This window comes from Nothoprocta perdicaria, unplaced genomic scaffold, assembly GCF_003342845.1.
Source record: "Nothoprocta perdicaria isolate Ctin4 unplaced genomic scaffold, notPer1 scaffold_460, whole genome shotgun sequence".
Taxonomy (NCBI): Eukaryota; Metazoa; Chordata; class Aves; order Tinamiformes; family Tinamidae; genus Nothoprocta; species Nothoprocta perdicaria.
In genome coordinates, this window is record NW_020455711.1 from 13,471 (window position 1) to 24,940 (window position 11,470).

At 51.0% G+C, this 11,470-nt stretch overlaps 1 protein-coding gene across 2 annotated transcripts in view; it reads right to left on the reverse strand.

Annotated features, from left to right (window-relative positions):
• Positions 1–381: 381 nt before the first annotated feature.
• TCF20 (transcription factor 20) overlaps positions 382–11,470 on the reverse strand; it is a 62,047-nt gene continuing 50,958 nt past the window's right edge. Inside the window, exons 4-6 of one of the 2 annotated variants that reach the window (XM_026046932.1) lie at positions 9,137–9,186; positions 6,110–6,204; positions 382–1,356 (exon numbers count right to left, since the gene is read on the reverse strand). In XM_026046932.1, coding sequence (XP_025902717.1) covers positions 6,154–6,204; positions 9,137–9,186 — 101 coding nt within the window. In that variant the 3' untranslated portion in view covers positions 382–1,356; positions 6,110–6,153. The remainder of the gene's footprint in view (positions 1,357–6,109; positions 6,205–9,136; positions 9,187–11,470) is intronic. The other variant, XM_026046933.1, reaches the window with a different exon arrangement.

Sequence of the window (11,470 nt, forward strand, 5' to 3'; positions counted from 1 at the left end):
CAGTGCTGCCGGCAGAGCTGAGCAAGGCAACAAGCCAAAAAGCAGCAGATCCGAGTGTCCCGCTGTCCTTTCAAAGCAATCGAGTCCGCACAAAACCAAAGGAGGCAAGGTTAAAATGAAGTTTATTAGTTTTTTTGGTTTTTTTAAGCTTTTTTTATATAAAACTGTTTGTGAAACAGCTATTTTATTCCCATGGCAGAGTGACCCCTGAAAGATGCACTAACCCCTTTCTTAAGGCCTTAACAAGAAAAAAAATTGTCTCTCCTTAAACCCAAATGTTTAAAAATTACACAATTTACAAAAAAAAAACCAAAAAAAAAAAAAAGAAAAAAAGAGTAGTCGGTGAAGCTGACATTCCCTCTTCCTTCCTTTGGAAAAGCAGAACAGAAAACGAAGCCGGGTAACTGTGTTTTCCCGGGCAGGTTCAACACACTGATTCGAGCAACATTCAGACCTCCTCTCGTGTCCCCCGATCTGGCAGGGAGAAAGACCCAGTGTCGTCCTCCTCCCACCTGCCTTCGAAACTGAAGGCAACTTCGTGGGGCGTTTTGGGGCCGTACTTGGTTGCAACAAGGGGCAGAAACTCCTTTTTGGCCCCCAGGTGGAAGGGAAGCTCCCGTGTGAGGAAGGTCAACGTTTGGGTGTGAGCTTGGCAAGCGGCAGGGATCTCTCCCTTCATCAGTGATGGATCTAGGAGTATTTAGGTGGTTTTCAAGCTCCCGCTATTAAGAAAGAGCGTTTCTCACAAACGCCTGTCGTTGTGGCCCTGCCTTCCTCCCACCTGACACTCAACGTGCGTGAGTTTGCCTTTTAAAATGGAACTTGCTTGAGCGTGGATACAAAGCAAGCAAGAGGAAGGGAGACAAATCCAGGGTGCAATACTCCTAGTTCCACTGCTCTTGCCAACAAAATGTGAGGCTCCAAGAGCCTTCTTYTGATTCTGCACTTAATATTTACTTTAACTACAGAGTTCTAAATTTAACTGGGTTTTTGTCATTTTAATCAAAAGCATCAAAAGGGATAGCGCACCTTTCATTTAAAACAAAGTCTTTCAAGACTAAAAAATAGATCTTTATATATATATATATTTATCCCTCCCTCTTTAATTCCCCCCACCTGTTTCCTTTTTTTTTTCCCCCTCCCCTCCCCACTGTCACTATGGAGATTGTGTCCATGGAAACAGCTGGTTCGGACTCCTTGGTCAGATCCGGCGATGTCCTCAGTCTGGGGTGTGATGGACGAGTTGATGAAGGAAGTGCTGGCATCGGCAGGCACGTCGCGAGGGGGCATGGCTGCGCGGCGGCGGAGATTCCGCTCGGCGGGAATGTCCTCCGCGCTTTATCTCAACAGCCTCACCTGCAACACAGAGCGGCAGCGGTCACGTCGGAGCGCGGCGGGACGCGCGGCCCGCGCTTCCCAAGGCTTGGCCCAATAACTCCACACAGGCCACCGAGCGGCCTGCAGATAACGAGCTGCTGTGAACGCGCACGAGAGGATGGAAYTGATACCAAAATCATCAGGCTCCACCTGCAGGAACCACACTCCTGAAATGACCGGAGTTCACAGAGCTAAAGCTATAGTTAGAATACTTACAGTTTAATTAATAGGTATTTTCATTGCCTTTTTGTTCCAATTGCCACCTTGTGATAGCAACAGTTAATGGAGGGACTAAATTTGCATCTTTCAAGGCAGATMTTGGAAAAGTCCTATCCTAGTACTTGGCATTCTCTTTCTCCACGTTCAGAAATTCTCTGAGGAGAAAAAAATTAATTCCAGGAGTTCACCCAAGTTCACGGGGGCCTAGCTCAAAACAGAAACTGCAGGCAAAGTCAAAACCTCAGTTTTCTAAAGCCACTACACTCATCCTTAAACCRTACAGCCAAGAAAGCAAAGCTTGAAATAACATGTTCCTTTCTTCCCTTATCCCATAACCTAAGCGAGGCCCTGAACGGATTTATTTCTCTCGTATGATTAACCCCTTGGTGTAACTTAGGTAAGTCCTGTCCTACCAGTTAAAAAGACTGCGTGCAAAGCAAAAAGCTGAGCCCGTGCGTGCCACGTATGGAAAGCTGCTGGAAACATGGGGTGCGCGCTCCCAGGCGCACACATCAGCCCTGCTCACAGCCCGGGGGATCCCGCTCCAGGCTCCGGGAAGCAGCGGTGCTCCCCACCAGCACAGCAAGTGCGTAACGTCCCAGCATCTCTGGGCTGCAAAGATCCCCCCGTACGGGACACCCTGCGGACAGGAAGGAGGCCAGTCTGTATACGTGTACACGTCCATACATACGGAAGCGGCAGGCCGCGGAGTGGGAGCTCGGGAGGCGGCCAGGCCCGCGCCACGGGAGCCTTCCCGCTCGGCGTGCGGAGCCGCCGGCCCTGGCTCCCGCGCCACTGCAGCGTGCCCGGGCCTGGAGCGCGGCCAGAGCGAGCGGCAGCGCTTGGGCGGGGAGGGCTGAGCACAGCTCGCACACACACGCGGGCCCCGCTGCTGCTGGACGAGATCCAGGGCAGCGGGCTCGCTCTCCAGAGCTGGGCTCCTTCCAAAAGTTCCAGAGGCAACTGGCTCAGGGAGAGGGAAGCAACCTCAGAGACGCGATACACTCACTTGCTCGGGTACTCTCCAGCGCGCAGGGCTCTCCTGAACGCGCGGGGCCTCGGGGCGAGCCGGGGCCAAAGCTGCCCCCAATCTCACAGCCACCCACACTCTATCTCTACCAAAGACAAGCAGTAGGAGAGCGGCAGAGCTACGTGCACGGCCACAGAATCCCTCTGAATGTCTTCCCCTACCACAGCGCTGCAGCAAGCTTCCCTTCAGGAACCGGATTTTCGAGATTTTCAGAGTTTTATTTTGGGACGCAAGGTCAGCTTGAAGACCTTGACCTTCAGGCAAGTGTCAGCCTCGAAAGGGGTAGGTTAAATAGGACCTTGTAAGAACTACCTCGGGTAGAAGTGGAGTTGGAAAGAGGTGATGCCTCAGAGAGACGCCCAGATCACCCTGCAAACACGGTGCTGAGATCCAGAGCTGGTAGGGTCTGGAGCCAACACACTCTTATGACGCACTACATGCTTCAAAAAGAAGCCAGCGCTGGAAAAWATTGCAGGAAACAAAGTCTCGGGGACATACTGGTGTGTAAAAGCTCCCTGAAGAAATTCCCCGCAAAATCATCACCGAGAAAAAAACTGCTCATACCCCATAGTATACCATATTTATAAGATGTCTCACGGACACATTATCTATGAGACTATCATCCCATTTTAATATTATGAATTACGTGACCATTTACACTTTAAGGAAAAGAGGAAAGCTTAAATCAAAGAACCCTGGTGACCTTTACCAAGGAAGCAAAAAATTGCTCAAATAAAGAACTTTAAAGTTTAATATTATTTGCATGGCAACTTTTTAAATAACTCTCTAAAAATAAAAAAAGAATGTTGTTAAAGTGAAAAAAAAAAACAGAGCAGAGCTTAACCAAGGCAGCAGACTCTCTATGGAGCCTGTATGCCAAACACAGAGACATCTTCTGCAAAGATACTAAAAACCAGAGAATTCAAAAAACCACAATTCTTTGGCAAATCCCTCACCTGACATAGAAAATACCACTAAAACCACTTCAACGGTTATTCAGCTGGAGAAGTAAGAAAGGTTTTAAGGTAAGGGAAGACAGAAAATGCAGGGGGAAAGGCGACTRGTATACTTAGCTCACACAGCACACAAGATAAAGCAACCTCATTTACATGATCACAAGAAAAAGACAGAAAGGTACCTAGGCTGAATAAGAAATACAACTGAGCAGTGAAATAAGTCAAGATAGTTATGTGGGCAGCACTTTATGGGAAAAGACACTGGTAGGAACTGATCTGAAACCAAATCCTTGCTTCGTTTAGACCTCCCCGTCGCCATCAAATAGCGACGCACGTGGGGGAAATCAGGCACCATGAAATCCCATCCTCATCCCACTCCTCGGCGCTAATCTCCCCTCTGCTGCTCCCTCCTCGTGGCCAGGCTTTTGCCCTGCCACGSCGTGAATCGGATTAAGGAAAACGACCTACGACGCCAAGGAAATTCCCGAGCACGCGGCTGCCGGGCTGGGCAGGCAAGGAGGAGGGAAAGGGGCAGCTGGGGCCGGGGAGAGCAGCTCTCCTGCCCTCCCTGGCCGCTCACCCAGCTGCAGCTGGCCATGCAGGGAGATGGGAGGCAGGGAATACCCCAAACCCGGGAATGTGGGGCCGCTGCTCTCACCTCCCATCTCCTCTCGCCCACACGTGTCTGCGAACCGAGCCCAGCGCTGCTCTGAAAGCAGCGTCAYGGGCTCCCCGCAAGGTTCATTTATTCTGCCCGCCGGCGCTGCGGCAGCCTCGGGGGCGCCTGGCACTGCTCTAAGGAGCTATCAGGCAGCTGCAGCAGCCAACAGGCTCTGTTCCTTACCACTAAGCAGACGGCACCGCTGCAGAAACGCAAACCTGGAATCACCAGCCTTAACAGATTGGTAGCGGGAAAAAAAAATAATTAAAAAAGAGATTTAAGTAATTACAGTTTTTCTACACGTACACCTCTTGAGAGGTCCTGGAGAGCAGGGGAGGTGCCCAAGGACTGGAAGAGAGCCAATGTCACTCCAGTCTTCAAAAAGGGCAAGAGGGAGGAGCCGGGCAATTACAGGCCGGTCAGCCTCACCTCTGTCCCTGGAAAGGTGATGGAGCGGTTCATCCTAGAGAGAATCTCCAGGCATATGGAGGAGAAGAAGCTGCTGAGGAGCAGTCAGCATGGATTCACCAAGGGGAAGTCATGTCTGACGAACCTCATAGCCTTCTATGATGGGGTGACAGGCTGGCTGGACGAGGGGAGAGCCGTGGATGTTGTCTACCTTGATTTCAGCAAGGCTTTTGACACTGTCTCCCATAACATCCTCATACGGAAGCTCCGGGAGAGTGGACTAGACGAGTGCACGGTGCGGTGGATCGAGGGCTGGCTGGATGGCAGAGCTCAGAGGGTGGTGATAAATGGGGCCGAGTCCAGTTGGAGGCCTGTGGCCAGTGGTGTCCCCCAGGGGTGAGTACCGGGCCCAGTGCTGTTCAACTTGTTTATCAATGACCTGGACGAGGGCACGGAATGCACCCTGAGCAAGTTTGCAGATGACACCAAGCTGTGTGGAGTGGCCGACACTCCGGAGGGCTGCGCTGCCATCCAGAGGGACCTGGACAGGCTGGAGAGTTGGGCAGAGAGGAACCTCATGAGGTTCAAYAAGGACAAGTGCAAGGTCCTGCACCTGGGGAGGAATAACCCCAGGCATCAGTACAGATTAGGGGTCGACCTGCTGGAAAGCASCTCCACGGAGAGGGACCTGGGAGTCCTGGTTGACACCAAGTTCACCATGAGTGAGCAGTGTGCCCTCGTGGCCAAGAAGGCCAATGGGATCCTGGCCTGCATCAGGAGGAGTGTTGCCAGCAGGTCAAGGGAGGTGATTCTACCCCTCTACTCAGCTCTGGTGAGGCCGCACCTGGAGTATTGGGGGCAGTTCTGGGCTCCCCAGTATAGGAGGGACGTGGAGCTTCTCAAGAGGGTCCAGAGAAGAGCAACCAGGATGACTAAGGGAATGGAACATCTCTCGTATGAGGAGAGACTGAGTGAGCTGGGCCTGTTTTCTCTGGAGAAGAGAAGGCTCAGAGGGGATATGATTAATATGTATAAGTTCAGGAAGGGAGAATGCAGGGAGGAAGGGGACAAGCTGTTCTCACTGGTGGCCAGCGATAGGACGAGGGGTAATGGCCACAAGCTGAAGCACAAGAAGTTCCGTCTCCAGGTGAGGAGGAACTTCTTTACTGTGAGGGTGACAGAGCAGTGGAACAGGCTGCCCAGGGAGGTTGTGGAGTCTCCTTCTCTGGAGGTCTTCAAAACCCACCTGGATGCCACCCTGTGCCACATGCTCTAGGTGTGCCTGCTTGAGCAGGGGGTTGGACTAGATGATCTGTAGAGGTCCCTTCCAACCTTAAATATTCTGTGATTCTGTGATACACAAAAACACCTTGTTCTCTTAGAGAGGCAGAGAAGGGTGTTGGAGGTAGGAAGCCACAGGAGAAGGCAGGCGGAAAGTGGAAACTCTCCCCAACTCACCTGTGCTTGCTTATATTTCCATTCCCAGGAGAACACTTCCCCCCTCACCCCCGCTCCGACTGCTCTGTGCTGAGGCTGCCTTTCACCATCTTGTTCTGCAAGGAGGGAAGAGAGCAGGGAAGGAGGGGCTGACGAACCGGCAGGCCAAAGGGGAAGAGGGAGAAGAAAACAAGGAAGAGGGAGAAGAAAACGAGGCAGGACAGGAAGACAGGGGGAGGGCAAGAGAAGCACACACACAGTGAGAGAGAGAAAGAAAAGTCAGTATTAGAACCAGACACACGCCTTCAGACAGAGCTTTCCCTGTGACAAAAGCAGGTCATCTTGCAAAAGTAAAGAGTCTGGGATACGGAAATGTAAGAAACACAGAATTTAGTACAGAGCTCTGGCACAAACTCCCAGAAACATCTCCTAACTGAGTTGTGTTTGGCTTAAGTCAATCCAGGACTGCAGGGCCACCAAAGGCGACGTTTCCCATCCCATACACAGGCATCCCCAGCTGTACATCCCGCTCCTTCGCCTGCCTCCTCCTGCTCAGCACTGGTGGGGAGGCCCCCCCACGCACCCCTGGCTGCAGCAGGGCGCGGGGCGACCCATCTCCAAAGGGTACTCCTTTGCCAAGGGGGCTCTCCCGTGGTAAAAGCTGCTTTTCTGCCAAAGTAGCACACTGAGGACATGGCTGGCTGCAGCATCAGTGCCGACAGAAGGAAAAGGCCACTGGGGAGAAGAGTGAAAGGCAGGACGAGTCCCTCCGGCCTTGGTTTGCTTATGCCTGAGGAGCCAAGCAGAGCTAATGAGGCAGGGAGCCCCTCTGCTCTCCAGGAGCTGCTTATTATGATGATATTTACTGATATGAGGCACAGGCTAAAAAGGGTAAGAGGTACCTGCACTGGGGGACTTCCTACGTGTCAGTGGATTTACAAAGTTAGCTCTTCCACCCAGCAACTGAAGAGCCAAGTGTCAGACAGCTACTAATTAGCTACTATGGCTGGACTGATGTTACCTACAAGGCGAGCTTCAAACAGTCTCATCAAAAGGCTCTTTTGCTCTCAATTGCTCGCATCCATCTCTTGCAAAAATCTTCACGTAGTTTGTTTTCCACTCAGAAAGTGGTGGTTTCCACCCCTTCGCCTCCAGCCTTGCAACTAGCTGGACCTCCCCTTCCCAATCACCACGGTGGGAAGAGCAAGGCAAAGCCACATTTGCCCTGTGGAAGAATCTGGAGCAAACCAGTGACGAAGGGTGAACCGTGGAGCAAGGGCAGAGCCACGAGCACGGCAAGACAGCCCTGCCAGACTTCAACCAAGTGATCCATGTCTTTACTAGGCGAGAAGCAACAAACATCGGTATCAAAGAGAGGCTGCTAATGTCCAATTTCTGCTTTTTCCTGCAACGTTGTGCTGAGTTTTGCATAAAATTCACAGCTCCTATTGCCTCATAATGTACCTTTATCCAATCARTTGCCACTCCTTCCCTCACGCTCCTCAGGGTTACTTCAGCCATCAGTGCATCCATTTAAGTATCTTCTACATTAAGTATAAATTCTTGTCATAAAATGGTTGCGTTTCCTCTGGCAGTTTGGGCCTGATCACAGCAGTGGTGACCCAGCCAGCTCTGAAAAGCTTTTAAATCGTTTCCCTTTGACACTTCTTGGCAGCAGCCAAGTGAAATAAAAAGAGCCCTCACAGATACACAGTCTTCCTCTTTAGGCGAGTAACCAAAGTTGGGTAGAGGATGGCACTTCTGTAGCTGCATCCCTCTGCAAGGAGAGCTCCTTCCTTCCAGTATTTGCTGAGGTCTTCACAGAACATCAATGCATCAATTTAAGCTTGCTGTGCATCCCCAACACCATCTCCACAACTGTACAGAACAGGCTACTTTCTTYTATATGATGAAAATGTCGGCCAGGTCTGAATCGTAGGCTGAGCGTTCCCCCAGTTTTCCAGTATGAGCAGAAGGAATATATCCAACAGGGGAAAAACTACCACCCCTTTACCCTGGCATGTGTGCACGACTACAGCAAAGTGTGGCAGAGCATCTAGGCAGGAACGTGGGTCGCAACTCGCCTGTTTGCAGGAGACAGAGCCCAGGGCCTCAGCAGGGAGCGCAGACCAGCAGATGTCACTCGCAGCCCGAGGCAGGGACAGGACGAGCTCTGCAGCCTCGCGCTGAGCGGAGAGCAGCCCGTGCGAGCGGCGGCAGGACTGCCCCGGTCCCACCCGCCCCACACGTGCCGTCCGTGCACGCTGCACACCAATTACAGCATATCCAGCTAGCCACAACACAGCTATTTTTTCTGGATATGTTTGAGTATTCAACCCCCCCGGGGTGGACTGGTCTCCACTGGCTCCCGGGTTGCATCCTCATGTAGGTGCTGGGGGTGACTCGGAGCCGTTGCCTCCTCTCCCCTTTCCGGGGGGACGCCGCGGTGCAGCTCGGAGCACCGCATCACGGGCGGCACTGCRGCAGGGAATGACTCTTCTCTTCCTGAAGAAGCCCCAAGCAGCTACAGAACAAGCAAAGGGACAAGCACAGGCTGAGCAGCAGGGCTCGGTCTCATYGCTACCACTGAGCTAGGACAAGCGGGGTCCATTTCTGACAGCTTCTTCTTTCCAAAACCAGGGGAAACATTTCCACACGACATTTTCTTTCCTTCTTGCATCCTCAGCAATCCCAAGGAAAAAGAAAAACCACCAGAGCTTCCGTGTAACACTTGAACAGAAGCAGGGAGCAGGGTACTGATTCTATCACAAAAGACAGGAAATGAAGCTGGGGTTTTGTGAGAGTCATCAAGGATCTGAAGAACAACTAAACAGATACAGCAAAAGCTTCATTTATCTTCTTAAGTTCTCTATATTCCTCTGAAGTAGATGTTTGCCCCCAGAATGCACCACAAGAATACATCAGAGAAGAATTCATCTAAAAGCATCTCTGACTACTGATGTTATCCACGTGTACAATTATTGGAACAAATTTAGACCCCAGAAGAGGGCAGCAATAAACAGGCCTAACGCAAAGGAGAGTTCTTACCTTGTGCTTGGGGCACCTCACTGAGAAATTCTCTTCATTTAGTAAACAATCTAGAGGAAGAGAAGACAGCAATTTATTACTTTTTTAATAAAAAGACGRCCCTGAATCATACATCACCTGTGTTAATCCTGCCTCTCAGGCATGCATGTTTCAAAGACCTCTCACAGGAGGTCTTAGCAGATTCATCCCTCCCACTCACAAAGCTTTAGCAAATCCCACCAGCACGCAGCCCTGGTGACAATGTCGCCTGGATTACCAAGGCAAGCCCAGACACTCCCTGGTCTCCCCCAGCCTCTGTTCAGAGTAAGAATCACGAGGCTCCAAATCCCACCGCCCAGTCCCCGTCAGYAATTCCACATCACTGGAAGCCCAGACGCATCCATCCCATCTCAATGAGTGATCCCTGCTTTATATTCCAGGTGAAACCGCTGCCTTTCAACCAGYCTGACGCCAGGGCTGGCCAACAAAGGGGCAGCAGGGCTGTGGGTGCTCATCTGCAATCCCAAATCCTGCTGATCATTTTACACTTGGACACTGCGCCTGGTCCTCAGGTCACACGCGCTGCTCTTGGATCTGCTTCCAGGRTTTGTACGTTGTGAAGCTTCTGTGGTCTCAGGAGCAGTTTAATTAATGTCTTGAACCCACTAAGGAGGCCGGGGCTGCTCCGCAGAAGCGCTGGGAATGAACCTGGCACGGCCGCACCRCTTCCGACCCGCTCTGCCCCTCAACCTGCCGCGGCGCCGGCAAGCACAGCAGCACAATGGTAACTAAAACGTGGTAATTTAAAACACTCTTAAGTATGTAGCATAAGCAGCGCTACCTGCTGTTCCAATCTGCTGGAAGAGTTTAGCAGGCAGCGGGAGGCTGCAGCTAAAGCTTGAGGGAAAAGCCTTGTAGACACCCAAGCTTTGGCAGCGCTTCCCTCCGCGAGCAAGGGCTTGTGTTTCAACACCAAGGCCTCGGGCCCGAATCAAAGGGAAGCAGCATGCAGCAGGCTAAGTTACTTGAGAGGTTTTAGCAAGGAGGAGAAAACCTCTGAATCCTGCCATGGATAACAATTTCAAATGCAGTACTAGCACGAGACGTAAAATAAATAAAATATGGTCTCATTACAAAGGCAGGAAACCTACTTTTAGACCCAACCATGAATTATCCCTGTGCAATACAGCAAACATCAGAAATATACACAGTGTAGCAGAACAGGGAGATTTTTTTTCTTCCTTTCTCCCTTGGGAATTCCACCCTGGTGGTCAATGAACTCTCCGTCTCGTCCGTCGAAAAGGGAGATGACACAAACACCGGGAAAAGCTCACAGACACTTTGTGCCTCAGGAGGGAGCTGRGTATGGAGCTCAGGTTCTCACTAAGTTGGGGATTTTTGCAGCAAGCACCAATAGCAGATCCAATTAATGTTAACTTCTTTTTGTTTCCATTCCGATTTAAGAGGCTACTATGTGGCTGAGAGAYGGAAATACCAGCTCCCTGCACGGAACGGACTGCATACCAATAAGAAGGCCCAAGTCGTTCATCATTACCAAGCTGCACTGGATTTCGGCTGGCAATTCCAAACGATTTATATCACAGATGAGAATTCACCCCAAAGTCACCAGACATGCAGCTACACTCAGTTCAGCAGCAGAAGGGGAAAAAGAACAGAGCCTCGTCCCTGTTTGCGCAGATTTTCTGTATAAAGTAGTCAGAGAAAACCTAAACATTTTCAACAGAAGYAGTTATTCTTCTACAAGCTTCACACTTCGTCTCGCCCTCTGTGTTCTTCTTGTTTCCCATCTCCAACAACACTCACGGAGACACAGATTTCTGTTCCCTAAAATTCATTGTGTTTTGCTGGTATTTTTTCTCCTAATTTGCACTCAGAAGTCTTTTGTTTGTGATGCTTCCTACAAGGGCTGCTGGGGGGACGACTGTGCTGTGACAATCAGGATCTGACTCCAGGTGGATCTTACCAAAATCTCCGAAAACAAAGATCTCGTTTCCATGGAGACGTCCCTACGACTAAGTTATCTTGAGACATCAGAGGCTCGTTATAAATTTGGGCAGATGAAAGCCATGCCCAGACAATGCTAACCGCAGTCATTTCCACAGAGAGATTGTTTAAGTGGCAGTAGTAGTTTGGATTTTCATGCAGATGGCTACGAGGCGTTCAGCGCTCAGTCCCTAAAMTGACACTTGGTGTGAAGGGAGATGAAAAGGACGACTGCATCGGGGTGTAAGATAGTGGCCAGACGCACAAACTAGCAGGCACGTGCCTCACCTGGCAGCCACTTGACAAGGCCGGAGCCCAGCGCGGAGCCAGCCGGCAAGGCCGGAGCCCAGC